Below are 23,984 nucleotides of genomic sequence, written 5' to 3'. Positions count from 1 at the left end.
TTTTTCTCTCTCCTTTCCTTTCCTCTCCTTCTCCCCTCACTTCCTCGTTCTCTCATTCTCATACAAACATCTCTGTGACACACACAAATAAAACGATATTTTCTGATCATCTATTTTTTCAGACTTCCTGTTTTGAAATTTTTCTTTTTTTTTTCTTTTCTTTCATTTTTCTTTATTAAGAAGTTTTCTACTCAGTCCACATGCTATCCACAGAAACCCCTCCTCCCTCCTTCCACCCCCCAGGCCTCTTTCCTAAGCCACCCCACATTACCACATCCCCACATGCCCCAAATTGAGGTCTCCCATGGGGAGTCAGCAGAGCCCAGCACACTGAGCCTAGGCAGGTCCAAGCCCCTTCCCACTGCACCAAAGCTGTGCAAGGTGTCACACCACAGGCACCAGATTCCAGAAGCCTACCCATAGAACAGGGACAGTTCCAAATCCCCCTGCCTGGGTGCCTCTCAAACGATTCGAGCCAAATAACCATCTTCAATATCCAGAGAGCCTAGTCTAGTCCCATGGGGACTCCACAGCCACCAGTCCACAGTTCATGGGCTTCCACTAGTGTGGCTGGTCATCTCTGCACGTCCTCACATCATGATCTCAAAATCCCTCGCCTGCAGTATCTCTCCTCTAATTTTGAGACTTGTTTATTTATTGTGTGTGTGTGTGTGTGTGTGTGTGTGTGTGTGTGTGAGAGAGAGAGAGAGAGAGAGAGAGAGAGAGATAGAGAGAGAGAGAGAGAGATGCATGTATGCCTGTGCATATGTGTGCAGTGTGCAGTGCCCACAGAGACTAGAAGACAGGGTCAGTCCCTATAGAACTGGTGTTACAGATGGTTGTGAACTACCATGTAGGTGTTGGGAATCAAATCCTAGTCCTCTGGAATAACAATCAAAATGCTCTTAACCACTGAGCTTTCTAGCCTCTCAAGCTTCCTATTAAGATCTTTTTTGAGATGTTCCTTGGTAACACATTTGTAATAAGCATAACATTCTATAGTCATTGATTCTATGTCCTATTTATCTTTGGAAACAATTATGTATAAACAATCTCGTATTTCAGTGACTACTTAAGTCATGCCAGAGAACTGTGGGGTTAATCCTTCTTGATCCTTTCTTATTTAACCCTATGTTTGAAAATGCAATAGGAGATGGATTTTACATGACAGATGTGATTTTTTTTCCAAAGGCTATTCAAAACCTTTCCCCAGCTTACCTTCTTAATTGTTCAAAATGGCTTACATAGAATAACAGAGTTGCTGCTGTTCTGGTCTTATCAATGCTCTGTGCCTACCTATGTGCTCCTTTACATCCCTCTCTATGTACACTTCATTTTCCCATTTGATAAAGTTGTTTTATTTCCTCCAAAGTTTCCTCTTTGATGGTCTTTCTTCTCTGCCATTCATCCTCTTTTATTATTTCCTTGAATTTTGCTACTCTACTTTTTGACCCCCCACATGCATTATTTTAGATGAGGCTTTCATAATCATGTAGCAATGCAGACAAAATTAGTCTTAGAGCTGGAGTCAAAGGTCAAAGATCTTGTAAACCACAGTGAGAAGGAAAGCATTGTATGAGTGAAGAAATCCTTTTCTAGGCAAAGCAACACAAAGCCTGAAGAGAAAGGAAGTGACAGTTGAGGATCTACAAATTCCTTTTGTCTTGGAGGGAAAGGGAGGAATATGAAAAACTGTTTCAGGTCACGTGAAAGCTTCAGTTTACTCATGGTGAAAGCTTCATTTCTTGCTTGATGATTGTTTTGTTATATGTAATTGTACTATGTAAAAGTTAAAACCTTCCTTTAAAAGAAAGAAAAGGGGAAGTGCTGTGGATATCGCTTTGTGTAAATAAAGTTCTGATTGGCCAGTGGCCAGGCAGGAAGTATAGGTGGGACAAGAGAGAAGAGAATTCTGGGAACTAGAAGGCTGGAGAGGGATACTGCCAGCCGCTGCCATGAAAAGCAACATGTAAAGACACTGGTAAGCCACAAGCCATGTGGCAAAGTATAGACTAACAGAAATGGGTATTAATTTAAGATAGAAGATGTAGATAACAAGAAGCCTGCCACGGCCATACAGTTTGTAAACAATATAAGTTTCTGTGTATTTACTTGGTTGGTTCTGAGCAACTATGGGCCTGTCGGTGATAGAGATTTGTCCTGACTGTGGGCCAGGCAGGAAAACTCTAACTACATACAACCTATGTATATTTAACAAAATTGTACTGTAAAGCTAGGCAATCTCTGGAGATTTTTATTTTTACTTACAGACATTGAGTCTTACCTCAAAACTTAAACTTGATCTGTCAAATAGCAGACTGTGTACATTATTGATATTTGTCTTTTAATTATATACAATCTTGATTCTGTTTGATATTTTACTGGTAAATTATGGTTAAATTGACATTGTAGCAGGCATTTCAGCTGCATAAAAATAATTACTAAAACCTTAAATGTACATACAGGTGTAAAAGTACACACACCTGTAATTCCACTGCTAGGAAAGCTGAGGCAGAATGGTCCTAAGTTCAAAGCAAGCCTGGTCTATATAGGAACACATTGTCTCAAAAAAACTGCAAAGAATACTTCATTTAAAATTAATATTATATGCTACATTCTACAGAAATGTGTACTTGAATGGTAATCAAAAATATTGATATTCAGTTATCTTTTTGTAATATAAATGTTTCCTAAAAGTGAATTCAATATTAAAACACTTAAAAATGTTTGTGTACAAAAAGCAATAATAAAGCTTTTTTCCTTTTTCGTCACTGAGGATCAAAACCAGGACCTGAAACGCGCTACACAAGCTCTTTACAACTAACCTTCAGTGTCAGCCCTCAGACCTTTAAGGACAGGGTCTTCCTTTACAGTAGCCAAGGCTAGCCAAGAATGCACAAGATAATCTAGGCTGGCCTCAGACTTGTGGTCCTCTTGCCTCTACTTCTCAGTTACTGAGATCATAGGAGAGCGTTACTTAGTTTGACAGTGGCTTCATTTTTTTTCCTCTGAAAAGCTTGTAGCCATCTTACGGACTCCCTGAATCTAGCTTACCAACACTGCATGACTCTCACAATATGGAGTCAGAGTTTTTAGGAATCTAGTAGAAAATACAAAAAACAAGAGCAAACACAAAACAATGACATCTTGAAATATTAGAATAGGTGTTTGGCGATTTTTTTTCTTGTACAACTGACAAAATTCCAATAATGATACTTGTTTTAGCCAATAAAAATGTTTTTGTTGTGGAACTGTAGAACCAAGTGCACAAAATGCCCTGCTCTTTGAAAAAGGAAAGCTGAGTACAGTGTTCTTTCTTTCCTGTAGAAGTCCTAAGCATAATTCTGAGACATTGTTACTATTACTCCTAGCATGGTTAAAAAACTTCCAATCCTTAGGAACTACCTTCCTGGCACTCAGTGAGCACAGAGTTACACAGATTGTTATCATAATTTATTGCCACATCTAATTGAGAGAGTTGGTTTATTCAAGATGTTAGCAAACAAGTCACTGGGACACACATTTCAGTTCTTCATTTGGCAACCGTGACTAAGTGTTCTCCTACATTCATGTAACTAGGGTGGGCTCTTACTGGACTCATATCCCACTCTTATTTTCTGGTTCCGCTTGAATCCAGGAAGTTCATATAACTTGTTAGACCTAGAATATTTCAACTGTGTAATTTTGACTAAAGCTTGAGTAAGTGTTGTAAATGACAAAGGATAAATTTAGCATTCTGAAGACATTAGATTCACTTGTATGTTTTAGTCAAGAATTTATATTTATCATAATAAAGTAGCCAACTAACCTCTATCTACCATTATACATAAAAAGGCCCTAAGCATAGTAAGTAAAATACTGGGAAAAAAAAAGCAAAACTTCATATCCACCGTACATATTCTTGATTTACCTCAGTGAAAATTCCAAGTATTTGTTATCATGAATTTATTCATTTTCATGCAATTTTTTGTTGTTTTTTTTATAATTTTCTACCTAATATTGTTAATTTGCTAAAAAATGTTATTCTTTGTGTATTCAAAGTCTCTTAGCAGCACTTTCTTGATTCCATGGTCTTTTTTTCTCTAGACAATGATTCTGTTTTGTTTCTCCATGTGTCCTTTGATGGAATGCCCTGAGAAGGACATATTCCTCCTCAGTTCTTCCCAATGATCTCTCTATCTATTTAATCACGAGAAAACATCATGAAGCCTCAATGAGAGAATATCCTATAAGATAATTGATCCTCTTCTAAAACTCATAAGTAACTCTCATTCCATTCAAAAAACATACTGTCAAAAATGATACATGGTATAAATTTGACAAACATGGACAAAGCTTAACAATTATTATCTTATCTATTTCAAATCAATGGAATGAGCCAATTCTTACCAGTCAATTCGTTTTAAATAAGTGGGTACAAACGGTTTTACACTTTATTTCTGTCATTTCTCTTCACAGGAGACTCAGCCAACCTCACCTGCAGAGCTTTCTTTGGGTACAGTGGAGATGTCAGTCCTTTGATTTACTGGATGAAAGGAGAGAAGTTTATTGAAGATCTGGATGAAAATCGAGTTTGGGAAAGTGACATTAGGTAAAATCATTTTTCTTCTTTTAAACATGTGCACTTGAGTTAACATTTGCTCTGCTAAGTGGGAGAGGGTGAACTAAAACAGAAAAGATTTTTAATCATTTTATCTTTCTATTATCATAACAGAAATACTGTGATACTTTATGTCAAAGAAGCAGAGAAGTGTTAAGACTGACTATGGAATTACAAAATGTGAATGCCATTACAAAAAAATTAAGATTAATTCTTTTCTTTTTAAATATTTTTATTAATTATTTGGGGTTTCATGTAGTATGTTTTGATCATAATCACAATATAGCCCCTTTCCTCACATAAGAATAATTTCCAAAGGAACATTTCCCTAGTAGTACACTAAAACCAAATAATGAAAAATATCAGAGCCCATTCTAACCTTAGAAAAATCACTGTGTTTTTTATTTATAAAGGCATCTTTTAAATTTTATTGAGAGGAAGCAGGCATGGTGGCTGAGGTCTGTAATCACAGTGCTTGATAATCTCAGACAGGAAGTTTGCTAGGAACTGAAGGCCAACCTGGGTCACATGAGTTCAGCGCCAGCCTGGGCTAGAGTGAGACACTGTCACTAGCAATAAATGTGAAAGGAACCATTTAGCTAGCCACTATATGGACTGAAATGCAACCTTTACATTTTCCTTGGTTGTTTTTACATATTTAAGATATGGAGAAGACTATCAACTGTTTGATGGGAGGATATGCAAATTTTTGTTATCTTTCCTACTCTAACTTTAAGGTATAAATATTTATGAAGAGGAAATAATAATAGAACAAACTTTTAAATTTTTAGGTATCTATTTTCAGGGCGTAATGTTTATACTTTTTTAAAATGTACTTACATATCTATTTACTTATATTTAAGTATCAAAGTATTCAAAGGTGAAACAAACTATATTTGGGCATGAAGAGCTAGTTCCAATCATAACGTAAATGATCAAGGAAGGACATATATAATGATAACTAAGTTTTATCCAAATACAAATGGTGGATATTTTCTAAATATTTTTTTATAGAGAGCTTGTATCTTCTGACTGGATATGAGGATTTAAGTGATGGTTTTCCTTTTTAAATGTCAAGACTTTTAAAACTTTAACAAAAATGTAAGAGAAAGTGTTTTCCAGTAAAAAGCAACAATGTATAAAACTGTCATAGAAGATCATTTCTATTGGGATCTTCTCTCTGGCAACAAACACACAATATCTCATCTTGGACTGCTCCAACTGGATTCTGGGAGATCCAAATGGGCAGTTCTCCAACACAGATGAAAATCTTTCTTTGCCATTTTTCATATTTAAAATTTCACTTTTTATCATTTACCAGTACTTTTTGAGTTTCTAAAATTAAAGAAGTACTGGAAACCTAAACTGTCTAACTCTAAGAGCTTAACAATAAAGTCTAGAAAGTTATTTATCACACACACACACACACACACACACACACACACACACACACATCCATCCAGGCAGGAGTTTGGAACTAGGAATGTTGAGAGTAGGAAGAAGGAAAAAAAATTTTCCCATTTGTATTGAGAGATTGCTAAAATATGTAACAATCAGATTAGTGAGCATTGAACATTAAATTTAAGAGTCAGAATTAAATATCTACCAGAACTTTGTTCTCTCTGTTAATAGTTTCATATTTCTTTAAACTATGCAGCTTGTTTGTAGCATTAGAAAAAGTAAGTCAGGCTGAAGGTTTCAACAGACATGTCAAAATAACTCAGAAATGTTTTCTTTCCTACTCTTTTTAAAAATAATTGGATATTAGGCCTCCAGCCTAACATTTAAAAAATCTCTTATCTCATTTTTACATCATATTTCTTCTTAAACGAAAAACAATTTGTAAAGTTTTCTTCAAGGTCTCTCTCACCTCTTTATTATGACAGCATGATTGTCCTGCTATGAGAGATAATTAACTGCAAGTTCATTAGCATCTCCAAAGACAAGCTTCTTCATTAGAAGTGAAGAAGAAAAGGGCATGATATCATTTAATTAACTTAGCATCAATTCATAGCCATATTTGAAGTACAAACTCTGTAGGTATATTCTCATCAGATTCAGATTCATCTACATTTCTTTCTTTTTCATGTATGTGTATGTGTATGTTTGTGTGGGGTTTTTTGTTGCGTTTTCCTTTATGTTTTAGAATTCTTAAGGAACATCTTGGAGAACAGGAAGTTTCTATCTCATTAATTGTTGACTCTGTGGAAGAAGGTGACCTGGGGAATTATTCCTGTTATGTTGAAAATGGAAATGGACGTCGGCATGCCAGTGTTCTCCTTCACAAACGAGGTGAGTGTAACCTTCCGTGCATAAGAGAGATAATATGAAACTTCCATAGACGGGAAATCACTGGACTCTAGTAAAAGAAAACTATTATTTTTATTTTCACGTAAAACTAGCACAAATAAAACAATCACATTAGCATTGTGTGCATGAAGGCAGTAGTCAGTACTCCAAAGGGGAAATCTGGTAGAAAAAAAGCCAGGTTTATTTAATGGCTAGCACCTGAGAAAATAGCTATTTGTCCCTAGATGAATGACGTTCTTAGAGAACTCTGGTACAGAAAGAAATGGACTTGTAGGAAGAAGAAAGGGAAGAGCAAGAGACAACTGGAAAGAATGTTCTGTCCTCTGAGGGGCTTTATTACCCAACCAAAACAGCTCCCCATCCCTGAGTGTGACTCCCACTCCCGAAGCTGGTAATTGATTGTGACCTCTTGGGCTAGTTTCTGCATTTTTTTTTTAATTAGGATAACTGGCCTGAGAGTTAATCCTCATAGCAATTGGCATGCTTTTTGTTTGCTGATGCACAGAACAAGAATAAAAAAGAACACATCTTGATTTGGTCTGAGGGCATCCAGCTGTTCTGGGTTTTGGAAATCTGAAGATCATTAAGCAGTTAACATCTTCAGCGTTTAGATGCAGCTTCCTTTAGAATGGCGAACAATGATAAACCACAAAGGGACAACCACTATTACAGAAGAAGAAAGCATCATAGATGGAGGAACTAAATCAAGCTCTTGAGTCACATTTGATTTCTTTGCCCTGCTTTAATAACTGTTGCTTTCTGATATGTAGATTGGAGAACACATTACAAACTCTTCAGTGTTTTATAAATACAAAAGAAGACAACAAATGGGAAGGGCTCAATAAAGTACCTATACACAGAAGATATTTAGTTAAATGTTATTTGTTATAATAAGAAATAGGCATTTGGTCATTAAAATCACTTTATTTTTAATGCAATAGAGTGTGTCATGACTCGAAAGTTGTCCCATTAGTGCCAGAACTGGGCCTGATGAATTCCCCAATACAGAATTTCTTGGCATTTTTAACTTTGCATAGTTTTTTTTATATATATAATATCCTCCTATGATTAATAGTATCTTATTAAAAGATGGGCTGTAGTTGAGGACAGTGTCTGAAATAGTAACTTTGTCTCCACAGCAGCTTCATCAGCTTATGCACAGGTGTGTGTGTGTGTGTGTGTGTGTGTGTGTGTGTGTGTGTGTGTATTGTTTGAAATTAGTGATGATTATAAAATATGACCTATGCATTTGAGTTAGTGAAATTTTTATGCACATTAGAGGAAAATTTTTTTCGGCATTATGCTAATTTAAAACATTCTAAGTCTACTTCTTCCAAGTACGCTTGGTACTCTCTAACTCAGCAGATTTACAGTGATTTTAATTTCAAAGCGTCTCTTCAATCCTTGAGTCTTTGAGGCTTGAAAACAAAGCGAACACTGAGGACTATTCCCTACCTTATTGGGAAGCAGATTCTCTTTGAATAGTGTTGCTGAAAGCTATTAAAATAAACACCTTGACTGTCAAGGTGACTATACTATTAAAGTAGCATATTATGCGGGAATGTGAGGAGAGAAAAGTAAGAAGCAGCTAGTAATGTTTCTTCCTGTCCCTTAACACATAGCTAAACAATGAGGGAATTTACATACCCATGCATTTATGTAAGTACAAAACCAGCCTCAGCATGGGGAGCAATTTAAATGCTATAGACTTAACTACTTATCCTGCCATAGCACTTTCAAAATAACATACCAGCTTATACTGGATCACATTCAATCTCTAGGAAATCGATTATATCTTTGGAATAGTCTGTTAGAAAGCACCTCCATTTCTCTAGTTGTCTATCCATTGGCTTTAGTCTACACTTTCAATTGCTATTTCCCTAACAATCAGATGGATGATAATAATCACAATGACCCTACTGAACTTAGATTTCACCAGATTCAACCTCTCTAGTTTCTTCTACTTATTCCTCATTTATATGTATCATTCTTGTCACTGTCTTGTATGAAATGAAGTCCAAATGAAGAGTTTAAAGTAATCCTTAAGAATTAAAATGGTGAAAAAAAGCTTATGGCACATGATAAAAATCCATTGGTTTGGGGGCTAGTGAGATGGATCAGTAGTTAAGAGCGTTTGTTGCTCTTGCAGAGAACCTCAGTTCAGTTCCCAGCACCTATATTGTGGTTAACAACCATTTCATACAACCCACTCCTATGCATAAAATAAAATAAACCTAAAAAAGACTTTTAAGTCTATTGATCTGACCACAAATATATCCATTTAGAGCATGGAAGGGATGACAGTTAAGGGATTATCATAAGAAAAAAAGAATGACAATGTATGGGTGAAGCTAAGAAAGCTGGTTTTGCAGGCAGGCATGGAGTTAGTAAGGGGCAGATACACTCTAGGATATTTCTAGCATGTTCAGCCTAAGGTTAAGCATACACAACTACTAAAACTTCCAGTTACAGAAAAAATACAGTTTTCAAGAATCAAGAAATTATTTCATAAGAAATGTCATTAATGTCTGATTCTCTGAATATGTGGAAGACAAACATGGCCAATTTTTTTTTGCTATCAAATACTTAAGATTTCCATGATATTTTTCCAAATCTGTATTATATCAGCTGTATTTTTTCTTATTAAGATAAAAGCATTAATCCTAAAAAAGCCCTTCGAGTTTGTGTACTCTGAAAGTCTCTTTTTAAAGTGAATGTGCCCCTTCTTTTGAACGGAGTTGGAGCAAAGGAGTCTTTCCTTGCAAGGAAATAATAGATGTAATGTTATCTCAAATGACACAAAGGTCATTCCATCTCTGTATGTGGAATGACCACACTCATCCTGAGAACAAAGAGGACTTTGGTCAGCATCTGACATAACTCTAACTTCACCAAACCTACAAAGTTCAGGAAGAGAGGACACAACAAGTAAGATCCCATAGGTTTGAATCTTCAATGAGAGTGTCAGACTTCTGTCAGGCTATCATTTATGCAATTATCAAATAATTTTCTATATTACTCAGAGGACTAATATTCAGAGAAACAACTGAAAGCTGCCACTGTTAATCTTTTGTTTTTGCCACCAACTTAAAACTTCTCTACAGGTTTTCAAAATCTTCCTTTTAAACTCGACCTTGGAGAAATACATTAAAACAGTTGTTTGACCTAGTGGTTCTCAACTTTCCTAATGCTGCAACCCTTTAACACAATTCTTCATGTTGTGGTGACCTCCAACCATAAATTATTTTCCTTGGGACATTCTAAGTATAATTTTGCTACTGTTGTGAATCACAATGCAAATATCTATGCTTTCCAATGGCCTTAGGCAACTTCTATGAAAGTGTCATTCAACACACCCCCAAGGGGGCTGCAAACCACTCATCTAGATTTTGAGCAATAGGAACTATAACTTCTTCTGACAGATAAACTTTCTCCCAAGTTCTCTAAGCATCTTTCCTCCGATGGTACTTTTTGTCCAATGCTGTTGATGTAACATGATGTCAGAGCCCTCCAATGGGTGGCATGGACTCTTGGAAAGATTACTCCTGTCTATCAAGTGAGTCTACATTTGAGATGGGCTGGGTGCTGTGTTATTAATCTTCTATTTATATTTGGAAAAATCATGATTTTATAAAGGCCAGCAGAAGTAGACCAGGAAATTTGACCAGAGAAAAACCTTTCTCAATATCTAAAGTTGGAGCTGGAGAGATGGCTCAGCATTTAAGAGCACTGGTGGTTCTTCCAGAGGGCCTAAGTTCAATTCCCAACAACCACATGGTGGCTCACAACCATCGGTAGTGGGTAGCCATTCCAGCTTTGATCTGGAAGTTCCAACCCCCATTGAGACTTCGGTAACTGTCATGCCTTCAAGGCGGGGCCTAGAGAGGACCCTGAAGACCTGAGATCCAGATGCGCCAGCTCTCTTGGTTCCAGGACCCTGGACACTGGAGGTAGACCGAGTAGAGTTCTCCAGAGAACACCACAGGACTATGCCACACCTTTCCCAGACCTTGTTGCCCATCCCTTCACTTGTAAGTAACCCCACAAAATAAACCTCACTTTTAACTATGTGGAGTGGCCTTAATAATTTCACCAATAACCATCTATAATGAGATCTTATTGGTGAAACTCTAACTACAGGATCTGATGCCCTCTTCTGGCATGCAGGCACACATGCAGTTAGAGCACTCATACCTAAAAAAAATACATAAATAAATACAATTTAAAAAAATATATCTAAAGTTGTTTAACTCCTGTTGCCAAAAAAGGTGCCTGGATGATTGGAATCATATCAGATACAAAGAGGGAGAGAGTTGAAGACAGAAGGGCCATGAGGTCCTATTTATCTATGAGTGCCCTGAGTCTTGTTCCTCACTCCAGGAAACTGCCCTTGTTTACTTAGCTTTGCTAGGCCTAGAAAGCTTGAGAATTAGATACTGGCTTCAAAAAGAGCCAGCAAAGATCTTCACCTAGGGATGGGATCTTGTGAAAATTTCCCTGGTGTTTTCAATATGTAGGTCTTGTTTAGGCAACCATATTTTTGAGATTTCATGAGCACAGCCTTCTTGTAATTTCCAGAAAATACTATCTAGCAATGTGTGTGTGTGTGTGTGTGTGTGTGTGTGTGTGTGTGTGTGTGTGTGTGTGTCAAGGGCTTATGTATCAGTTGCTGGGTTATTTCTTATTCCTGCTCATAGTTGATTAAATTTTCTGTCTCTGAATATTTACTCAGATTCCTTTGCTTGGGTCTCTGGTTGCTGTTGCCTTTCTTTACATGCACCAAGCCATCAATTTTCCTCTAAACCTTGGTCTTTCATTTTCTCTCTCTGTTGTATGTTTTCCTTTTCTCCAATGCAACAATACTGTATATCAATGTTTCTCAACATTCCTAATGTTGTGACACTTTAATACAGTTCCTCATGTTGTTATGACCCCCAACCACAAAATTTTTTTTGTTGCTCCTTCATAACTGTAATTTTACTATTATTATGAACCCTAATGTAAATATTTGTGTTTTCCAATGTTCTTCGGTGATCTCTGTGAAAAGGTCATTTGGCTGCAAGGGGCTCACAACCCACAGGTTGAGAAACACTGCTCTAAATGGATACACACTAGAAATGTGTTTTGGCCTCAGATTTTTCCACTCCTCCATTCATCAGAAAGAAGTGGATTCTGTGTCAGTGACCTATAATTTCTGGTCCCAAATTTTCAGACTACTAGATGTCCTCAAAATATGGACATTTTTATTATCTATAACAAAGCATTTTAATAGTTAAGGGTATGGATTTGGGAACATGGCTGGCTGTGTTCAAGATTGAACTCTTCATAATATTTTCTGTCTTAGGAAACCCACTCAATTTATGTGGGCCTCAAATTGTCTTCTGTAAAATAAGATATCCTCACTTATAGAAGCTATGAGAATTAAATGAACTCATGTGTGCCAATGCTTATCACAGCATCTGACACATACTTAGTGCCCAATAAATGTTAACAAGCTACTACAAGATTTCTCTGTTCCAACTGTGTGCTACTGTAGGTAATGAAGGATGCAACAATGTATGTTCCATTAAAAATTCTATGCATTCTAATTTATATTTCATTGAAATTATCACCTTTAGGTCCAGCAATTATGTCCCATTTCTTTGGAACTTTAACTTACATTAAATTTACTTTAGTTTGAATGCACTGTCCTAAAATTTTCTTCATTTATTCATGCATTTAATGACGATTATTAAGAATCTCTTATATTCCTAACATTGTGTTCACTTGCAAAATTAAAGAGGAGAAATAAGTACCAATATAAATTGGAATGTCATGATCTCCATTTTAAATTACTCTGCTACCAAATATTCTGAACACGGAATTGTGCTTTTCTGTTTAACTTTAGAATTGTCAAGTTAAGAAATTTCATTAAAAATCCTGGTCTGAATATTTATATTTACTATATTGATAATAAAGCAATTCATTCATCATAAGGTAGTAGAACTAACAAAGTATTTGAGAGACTTAATGCTAATTATCAATGATAAACATCTAGGTTTCTCTATTTCCCCTAAAACCCATTACATGTCTTCTGTACAGGCTGCTCACTCCAAAGAATGTAATTGATAGGAAATACTTGCTCAATAAACTCTCTCGTCTTGGAAATATCTTTAGTAATGTAATGTGCGAATAATTTTGGATGCATTGTTTTAAAACTGGGTGAATTTAGGTCCAGTGAACTGTTTATCTCTTCTTGTCGTGAATCATCTTTGTAATGTGTGCCTGTGTCCTTATTTTTATTTGCCTAGTACATGTATTCCTTGAGAGATTCAGTATGATAATGAAACCTTGTTGACCTCTGTTTGAGGTTTAAGAGGAGCCATTGGATGTCATTGACCACTGATATTAAAATATATTTAGAAAGCCAAATTTTGCTGTGATATCACAATGTCCTACTGCACTATATGGCACTATCTCCTTGGAAGGTTGAATTGGTATTCATAGGAGGGTCACTTTTAATAAGTCTTGTCTTTACAACACCAAATGTACTTAGGAGCTTAAGTTGTGTTTATACAGAGTCAAATCACAGCTATCAGGTTTAACAGCTTCTTTCCTTTAATAAGATTCGGCGTTTCATAGTCAAATTTTTCTTTTATTTTATAACTTATTTTTACTTCTTTGACTCTCTTTTTTATGAGAAAGCTAAGTATCTATTTCCAATTCCATAATCTTTTCTTAATTGCTAATCTTAAAACAAATAGAAACACTAAAAGGCTATTGTGAATTTTAGTAACACAAATTATCCAAATTGTTTGATACTAATAATCTTTTACCTTCTTTCTTCTTAATAAAGGACATTTTAAGAAAGCTACCAAAATTGCAGACATGAAAATTAACTTTTAAGATGACTAGTTCATTACACAGAATATATAATTTAAGTGAGAATAACTTTAGGTTATTTTTTTCTGCTTATATTGCCCAAACAATAACAATATGGGAAACAAAGATAGATAAACTTCAGACATCCCTGTTGATCATGAATATGAATGAAAACTCTAAAATAGTTTTTACATATTTATCATTTCGTTTGTTTTCTACTAAAATGTTAAATTCTTGATACAGTAGGTTTACTTCTCTGTCATATGCTTCAATGTATCAACCTACTTAATAGATGCAATAAAATGTTTCCCTATCAAACAGATTGATGAAACATATTCTGAATAATCTACATTTCACCTATTGCAGCTTCTCTGTTTTGTCACTATTGATCTTTTGGGCTGTATAAGTTTCTACTGTGGTGGGAATTGTCTTGTCATTGTAGATGATTTACCAGCATCTTTTGCCACTACCTTCCCCAGTGATGAAAACCCAACCTGTTTACCAGCATTGTCAAATATCCCTGGAGAACAAAAATTGAGAACCACTGGTTTACAATGGGCATAGAGAAACCTCCTCACAGGAAATGCCTTTAGCATCTTAAGTGAAATTAGCAGAGAAATTAGTAAAAGAACTGTGATTTTCACCTTGAAAACCCCCCAAAATCATATCAAATGCAATTGGGAAGATCACAAAGTCAACTTAACAAATAGTTTACATACAGGAATTGACAACAGTCGGACTATTTGTTTCCACATTTGGAAAGCTATCTAGATGTCTCTATTCTTGTACTTCACAAACTTTATATTACTTGCAAATCACCTAGGGAGCTTATTAGAGAAGCAATTCAGATATATTAATCTAAGGTGATATTCAAGATTTGAATTCCAAGCAAGTTCATTACTGATAGTGGTGCTATCACTCTGTGGACCACAATTGGCATACCAAGGCTATCGCTGAACAATAGATCCTACGAATAATCTTGGTAGCATCAAATAGTTAAAGAGCAACTAGCTCTGTGGAGCTCACTGTGTATATGAGAAAGGAATGAAGCCACAGTACAACCAGTCAGTGGGACTAAATCTTTTGTAGAGTCAACACCTTTGCCCTCATACTCTGTTCTTAGTGATGTTACTTACATCACATATTCAATGACATTTTGCCTTCTAGAATGCATTTGCTACTCAAGATGCCTGAGAGGGCACTCTCTTCAAGTATAAAAATGATTAACCTCTGAAATGAAAAGTCCCTCAGGTTTGGCAACAGTTCCTACATGTCCCATGTATTAAAAGGAAATCATATTCAGAAATCTTTCAACAACATATAACTTGTTTGCATAGGTTACATTATGCACATGATTTCCTTTTAATCACGACCCTGCATAATAAGGAAAGATGGCCATAGTATCAGAATTGAACCACCATACACTGTTCATCATGAGTACATTCATACAGAAAAGAAAAAAAAAACATAATAGTACAAGCAACAGGATAAAGAGTTCCTATATGTTCAAAAATTTAATTTGCATAGACATCTACCTACTATCTCACAGAGCAGCTATAAAATTCAAGCAGACCTCAAGAGAGGGCAAAGGAAATCCACCAAAACTCAGAGATTTATATTAGAGAACAGTAATTTTGCCATTTTGGAAAATGAATACATCTGTTTAGGACACTTGAAAGGGTGTTAAAGAGATCACTTAGCAGTTCTAAGTGCTTATAATTCTTCAAAGGACCAGAGTTCAGCTCACAGTAGTCATGTCAAGTGGCTCGCAACTGCTTGGAACTCCTCTTCCCAACAATGGGACACCTACTTTTTGGTTCCAAGGGCACATGCACTCATATGCACAAATACAAATTATTTTAAAGAATAAAATAAATTATTTGAAGGAAGCCCACCAAAATCATCTAGTTCACACACACCATAACCACAACATGATATATGTAATCAGAACTATTAGATAAGATAGTATGTCCATGACCAATACTCACTAATAACCCCCTCACTCTCCTTCTCAGACTCACCCTTACAGTCTCATTATTTGCAGATCATATCTACCTTTTTATTGATTATGCTTCATATATCACTTGAAATATTACTTCACGTCAGGGTGTTTAGAGGAGATAGTTTATCTAATGCTGTTGAATGAAAATCATTGCACTTGTAAAATATATAAAGATACATATGTATTTACCACCTTTGGGTAAAGTACATACATGATTAGGCTTAGTAGCTAAGTCACTACTTCCAGATGGTTGTGTACCACTATCCTGGGGCAACGTTGCAGGAGAGAGGATGATAGCTGTGCTTTGTATGGCTGTAAGTTCCAGCATGTGGTTGAGAAATGGCACAACTGGGTCATAATACAATACAAAAGATATAACTTTTAATAAGCAGTTCCTGGATGTCGAACTTTGACAACCAGGTCAGTAAACTGAGAAATTTGACATGACACATAAAAAATGCTAACTGCTCTCTTAGGTCACATAGCAGGAGAAAGTATGTTGATTTCCAATAGATTACCATGGTAACTTGTGTTAGATTTTTAGTGCTGAGACATATATTTGCAATCTCTAAGAGATATATTAGCTATTTGTCTCTGCTTTTAGGGCACATGTTCTATTTTTAGCATGTGCTCAATAAAGAGTAATGTGTATGAAGGTTTAGTTTTCTAAATTAAAAGTGGACATTTAAATGTCACAAAAATGAATGAAAAAAATAAATTCAGAAAGAAACCCAGCAGTATATTCAGGAAGTCACACAATAATCATTTTTAAACCACCCAAGAATTATTATCATTAGTTGAACTATGCTATGAATGAAGATTGACTGATGGAAAAATTGAGTTTCTTCAGAGTCTTTTAATTTTCACTCTTCAGTTGCTTGTTACCTAGAGCAAGTCTCTGCCTCATTGTTCTTCAGTTTTATCATTTGTAAACTAATTGTCCCTAAGCTTCAGGGCAGAAATCTTGAAAGAACATATTAAGTACTCACAATAATATATATTAGGTCATTTTTCAGATTCTCAGAGTTTCAAGGTGCTGTGCCTCATTTTGTCAAGCCTGAAAGTTAATTGAAGTGGTTGCTCTTCCCAAGGGCTTTTCTTCTGGTTGCCTCAGAACTTTGCTCCCAATAGTTCAAAATACAAACTAAAGTTCCTTACATGTGACTGCAGTTCAAAGCACTGACTTACCACAGTCACCTATTCACATAAATGTAAATGTAACAGGCATAACAGGCATTTACCAACATGTGAAAGCAAGCCTCTTATGGTGGTTCATGCCTATAATCCCAGCATTTGAGAGGCTTAACAATAAACTGCAAAGGTCTGAAGCCAGCCTGAACTATATAATGAGTTTGATGCCCTCTTGGGCTACAGAATGAGACCCTGTCTCAAAGAGAAAAAAAAAAGCCTGAACAAGTGAACCTTCAATTACCTGACTTGAAGAATTTGAAAATTTAATTCTAGAATCTAATGTAAAATGCTTCTGCTATTTCTTGTCCCCCAAGCCTGCTCATTGCATCATGTTTTTTTTTTTTTTTTTAAGTTCAATAAACTATTTGCAAATTTGGAAACAAGGCAAAAGTCTCACCATGGTCCTCATGGTCCCCAACTGCTCTATGTATGCAATAACAGAGAGTGATCAAAAGCGTTCAAAAGTGAAAAGACAAAGATCTTTCTGCTACTCCCATTTGAGAAATAAACCACCATGTGCTATCATTACTGTTTTGGCCCCAATAATCTCCCACTCTGAAACACCAAGATTTCAAATGACACTTTTCCCCAGAAAGAAATTATTATCAGTGACTTTCACCAAAAACAGTTGTTTCTAATGCTTTCATTAATTAGAAAATATATTAAATCCTTAAAGAAAGAAAGTTATAATGATAGCAAAAGTCTAATACTTATCAATGCTTCCCACTTGGTATGCTGTAGTGCAATAAGGTTTTACATGTGCACAGTGTTTTACATATTTATTTGCACTAGTGGAATATTCTTCAAATCATAATATTTTTTATCAGAGTCCAATGTTTCTGTAAAAAAAAAGTGTAAAACGTGGCTCTTATTGGTTATCTAAGCAGTCCAGATGTTCTGTGTTCTTTGGGCATCCCAAAGCATTCCCAATGGAAGAATGACTTGCTCTAACTGTGACAATATATCCTCTGGTGGACTATTGCTTTCAGGATAAGCATCAGATCCTTTAACAAAAAAGAGGAAAATGGCAATGCCACCTTCACTTTGACAATTTTCTCTCCAGAGAGGTTTTGTAACATTCCATCTGTGCCTGTCTATTTGTATGACATGTTAAGAAGGAAATTCCTAGTAGAGAGAAAGCAAATACTTTTTCTTCGAAGATATTTCCTTTTAGGCCAGTGCAGTTTGACACCTTGATATGCAATAGCTCTGTCTTCTAAGCTGGTCACCTGAGGCCCTTTTGTTCTTTATTTTAACAGTATGCTCATTCTTTGTCTGATTTCTCTTTTGAGAGCTAAGATAAAAGAGCCCACTCTGAATCTTCCATATGTCTGTATGTATGTGCAAATATGTGATGATGTGTGTGTCCAATGTATACTCCTTATATACTGATATCTCAAATACTGTTTTATAGTCTAAAGGGGGAAAGTTTTCTGCAATAAATCCCTACCTATGCTAGGAACTACTTATTGTACCTTTTGAAAATGAATGCCAACTTCCCCCAAGGGTAATCATGGTCTTATTGTTCTGACCTAAATTTGGAAAACCAGCTTTACTGGTACATGACCTGAATCCTCAGACAGCTATTTTATTTTTTTGGAAAGGCATAGATTATTTACTTTGAAAGTAAATTAAAAGATAAACTATATATATATATATAAACTAAACAAGACAAGGACAAATTTTCCTAAAATCATCCAACTTATAACAAATATATTTTTACATTTCATGCTATATCAAATCATTTTCCAAAAACCTTTACACTCTTGCACTATGCCAATTAATGGTTAATTTTTTATCTCTGAAATCAGCCAACAAAACCACACAAATACATACACAAAATATGCCAAAAGTTTTGCTTACTTCTCTTGTGATTATGATTCTTCCTGTATTGTTTTTACCTTCATATATAAAAAACACATATATTCTAACACAGTGACACTTCAGTGCTCAATAAATATTAGTATTTTGTAGTAGGTATGTGCTTGCATGAAAGAACCTACAAGATGTAAGTTCCTTTAAGGCGATAATCATATATTTCTTCCACCACTTTATCAGTAGAGTGCAAAAGCACTGCACCACTACACTATATAGAAAACAAGCATAAAATGAATGAATGAATGAATGAATGAAAAAAATGGATGTGGGTGTCATATCTCCTTGGCAGAGCACTTGCCTAGCATCACCAAGGTCTAATGAAATAGTAGGTGATTCTCAGATTCTAAGTGAATACAAACTTTAAATTCTGTATATCTATACAAGATTATATTATCAGCATATTCATGAAGGAAAGATAACTTTTAACTCTATACTATAAAGTCCATTTTCTCTCTTTCTGGGTGTATATGTGTGTGTATTTAGGCCAGAGTTTGACATTGGGTGGCTTTTTCTATTGCTCTCCACTATTTATTTTTGAGATGTTTGAGACCTTTCACTGTACTTGGATCTTCCAAAATCAGTGAGATTAGCTAAGCAGCAGGCAGCAGGGGACTTCCTGTTCACCTCCTGTGTGCTAGGATGACATGCATGTGCCACTGCCCTTAAACTTTCTTATATGAGTTTTGGGGATTGAACAGAGGTCCTCATGTTTTCACAGCAAGAGCTTTACAAATTCAGTCATCCCCTCAGCCCCAGGTTCTCTACTGTATGTATAATGTATATTTTAACCAAGTAATGGTTATAATTTTCAGCTGTTTGAACATTATGATACATTGAACCAAAAATCACTGACAGAGATACTGGAATTTTAGAGTAGAAAGAAATAAATTCTTACTTGAAAACTGTGTGTATTCTTAACCATTTATCTAGTTATTCATTTATTCAACAAATCATCATTGAGTTTCTACAGTATGCCAGACATTTTTCAAAGGACTTGAGATAATTACTGAAAATAATTTAAAGAATAGAAAAAAAAAAAAACAGTAAAACAACCAGAGTCACCATCATGGAATTTAAATTTCATCAAGTCAGAAAATAAATAATAATATGGTTAGTAATAAGAAAATTGTTCGTTGGGGATTTAGCTCAGTGGTAGAGTGCCTGCCTCACAAGCACAAGGCCCTGGGTTCGATCCCTAGCTCAAAAAAAAAAAAAAGAAAATTGAATATTATTATGTGGTGACAAAAACTATAGAAAAATATGAGTCCTTAATGCCTTTCTTTTTAACTTAAAATGAGTGGTTGATAGAAGAATTTCCTGTGGTGCTATATGAACAAAGATAAAAGAAATAATGAGACTAGCCAGACATAGTGGCACATGAGAAAATTCCAGCACTTATTTGGGGGAATCAGGAGTTTGAAACCTGCTTAGGATACATAGACAGCCTAAAATACACAGTGAGACCCTGCTTCAAAGAATGTGCTTTCACATACACATACGTGAACACACACACATGCATACACACACACACACACACACACACACACACACACACACACACACACACAAGAGTCAGACAGACGGACAGACAGAGACACAGAGAGAGAGAGAATAAAAGAAGGGGGAGTAGGAAGTGGAGAGGAGAACACAGAGGAGAAAAAGGGGAGAAAGGAAGAAGAGGAGCGTGGCATGAGGCATCTGGGACAGAAGCATTCTTGGGCAGAAGGGACAGCCAAAACCAAAGCTCTTATGATAAAGCAACTGTTTATTAGGTTGATAATGCAAAACCATAGACAAAAGCAACTCTGTTGACATACAGCACAGTAACTGATGAAAGAGCAATAGGAAACACATGTTGTAAGTGTGATCACTTTCCAAGGAAAAGCTTCACTGAAAGCAGACTTTAGACTTCTGCAGGGTTTGTAGGGTTTTAATAAATGAAAGGCAAAGGTTCTAGGTTGCCACAGAATCTAATAAAACTTCAGTTCATAATGGATGGATGACTATGGCTGGGGGTCACTTAGCTTAAAGGAATGAATACCAATACAAAAATTCCAAGTTCATTTGATGGATAATCAACAAAGTACCTGGAGAAAACCTCAAGGTGAAGACATATTTGAGGAAGATTAACTTGAAGGCTTTCAAATAGATTCCATGAAAAAAACTACACCTGGTGCAACTTAATTCAAAGGTAATCAAGCAAAAATACACTTATTTATAACAACATGATAATGTGATGTTTTTTAAAAAGTTATTGTTTGAAAGTTTAATGCACTTCTTCAATGACTTAGTCATTTATACTTCCCATTCCATTCCTCTCCTACTGGAACCCTTCTTTTTGACAAATCTCTTTTCTACTCTTATGTTTCTCTTCGTATGTGACCCACTGAGTTTAATTTAAGTTCTTGCCTGAGAACGGGTGGGAGGTTATTTACTACAGCAAGAGCACCTTGTCAGTGTTCTATACCATTGAAGAAAGCAAAACCTCTCACCTGTAGCAACAATTCATTGCCAGTAGTTCCTCAAGGAGATATAGGGCCTCATGATGAAATGAAGTAGGGCCCAATATTTGGCAGGTCTTGTGCAGATAGACACAGCTGCAATATGTCCACAAGTGCAATGGCAAGGTAATGTCTGGAAGATATATCATTTTGCTGCATAATCTCCATTTTATTTGTCCTTTTATTTTTAGCTGTTATTTTAGAACAAAACAGCAAACATTCCTCCCAAATTTTAAAGTTAGTTTAATAAATAGCTGCTTCTCTGGGTGGTGGTGGTGAATGCCTGTAATCTCAGCACTCAGGAAGCAGAAGCAGGCAGATCTCTGTGAGTTTGAGACCAGCCTGGGCTACAGAGTGAGTTCCAGGAAAGGGACCAAAGATACACAGAGAAACCCTGTCTCAAAAATGCGAATAAATAAATAAATCTCTACTTCTTTTCTCCACCTATGCTCACCAATTGTTAACATTTTGGCACATTGACATTAAATAATTCCTGAACATAGGAAAATAGATAAAATATACTATGTCTGCAAACACAGGTTGTTGCTGCATCACAGAAAGTACATTACAGATATTGTGACTAATTCTTAAGTGTGACTCTCCTAAATTACCAAGTTTTTATATATATATCCAAAGAACATTTACCAAATTTACAAAAATTCAAAATAATAAAAGGCTACTGTCTCTTATATAGTAGATCTATAGTCTAGTTACAGACATTGTCTCAACAGATACTCTTTATACTACATTTTCATTATAATACTATGCCTTGCATTTAGATGTCCAGTTTCCCTAGTGTCCATTAATCTGAGATGACTACTTATTTTCTTTGTCTTTAATCAATACTGATATTTTCTGAAGAGTAGTAACAATCTGAGTTGGATTCTTGCAGCTGTCCTTCAGTCTAGATTGGTCTTACAACTCCTCATTTTTCAAATTACTATCCATTTCTAGCTACCTTCAATGATGTGTGTCTTCTTAGTGTACTATACCAGTGTAGTTAGTGTTTTCTTGACTGGCCCAGTCAGGACAAATCTCTCTCACCCACCAGTCCCACAGTCTCTCAGACCCAACCAAGAAAGCACACAGAAACTTACATTGTTTAGAAACTGTATGGCTGTGGCAGGCTTCTTGCTATCTGTTTCTTTTATCTTAAATTAACCCATTTCTGTTAGTCTATACTTTGCCACATGGCTTGTGGCTTACTGGTGTCTTTACATGTTGCTTTTCATGGCGGCGGCTGGCGGTGTCTCTCTCCAGTCTTCTACTTCCCAGAATTCTCTTCTCTCTTGTCCCGCCTATACTTCCTGCCTGGCCACTGGCCAATCAGAACTTTATTTACACAGAGCGATATCCACAGCACTTCCCCTTTTCTTTTTTTTTTTTTTTAAGGAAGGTTTTAACTTTTACATAGTACAATTACATATAACAAAATAATTATTAAGCAAGAATTACAATTACAATATTAAAGAAGATATCCTATCTATCTTATATTTGTGAGTTTAAGGTTTTATACCTAACTTATCTTTTATCATAACTGAGGAAATTATAACTATCTAGCCTTTAACCACATCAAAGACCTCAGAAGGATATAATATTACCTGAGAACCGGGAGAAGGATGCAAGCATTTTTCGGGAGTCTTGTAGGGTAGACAGAGACAGCTGGCAGCCTGGACAGTCACCTAATGTTCCTTTGTAAAGTTGGGGCATTTGTCTTTAGCCCACAGGGCTAGAGTCTCTTGGTCACTTTTCTCAGTGTCCTGTAGAACGCCTGGCAGTTTCCTCTGTAAAGCAGGAACCTGAAGGACCATTTTGTCAAGCAAAGTTTAGTGGTCATCTTTCTATGGGTCCTGCACATACAGTCCATCAAGCAGTCCAGGCAAGAACAGTTTCTTGCCCAAATGGCTATTTTTGTCAAGGTGAAGATAAATTCCATATGAAGTGTCTTCAATGCCCATCTTCCTCTCTGAAGTAAAATGGTGCTGCCGGGAGCAGACATGTCTCACTGTCCAGAAAGTCTAAATTTTAAAAGTATTTTAAATGTCATATTTTGTAGGTCTTTGAAGTATTTGAAGATTACCTATCTATCTGAAATATCTCTATGTATATCTAGAAGACTTAACTAACATGGCTATGAGTATGATTATCGTAGATGACTAATTATTAATCTATTTTTAACTATCCATTTCAATTTAAAATGAGCTATACAAACATAATATCTTAAACAGGAGTAGAAATATACACACAGTATAACAAAATTAACTTTAAATTTGTATCAATAGACTAAAATCTATACAAATGTAAAACATTTTAAACAAGTTGTTGTTCTTTGGAAGTAAGTTCCTTAATCTACCCTTTAATTCTGTTATATCTATATCATATCCCCTTTTTTTCTTTAGAAAGAAATTGCATTTATAATCAAACTGCTTTAAATAAAAATATTGGTTTCTCTCTGTCCCACACCAGAGGGCTCTTCTGATTTGGGACACAAAAATCTCTTAACCTTTTCTTTTAGCAATATGTCTGGGTTTAGAGAAGGAGTGAGCCAATTCCATCTCCAAAGCCAGCTTGATAATTTTGGGAATGTGGGCGTAGTTTCTCTTACTACTTCCTGCTGGAGGGGGGTGCTGTATCTTATGGG

At 35.8% G+C, this 23,984-nt stretch overlaps 1 protein-coding gene across 1 annotated transcript in view; it reads left to right on the top strand.

The window, feature by feature from the left end:
• Positions 1-23,984, top strand: part of Il1rapl1 (interleukin 1 receptor accessory protein like 1) — a 1,249,069-nt gene that overhangs the window by 1,205,819 nt on the left and 19,266 nt on the right. The window contains exons 7-8 of the mRNA XM_036175702.1: positions 4,459-4,591; positions 6,747-6,892. Of these exons, the coding sequence (XP_036031595.1) occupies positions 4,459-4,591; positions 6,747-6,892 (279 nt within the window). The remainder of the gene's footprint in view (positions 1-4,458; positions 4,592-6,746; positions 6,893-23,984) is intronic.

This window comes from Onychomys torridus, chromosome X, assembly GCF_903995425.1.
Source record: "Onychomys torridus chromosome X, mOncTor1.1, whole genome shotgun sequence".
Lineage (NCBI taxonomy): Eukaryota > Metazoa > Chordata > Mammalia > Rodentia > Cricetidae > Onychomys > Onychomys torridus.
This window is presented reverse-complemented; position numbering and strand designations above follow the sequence as displayed.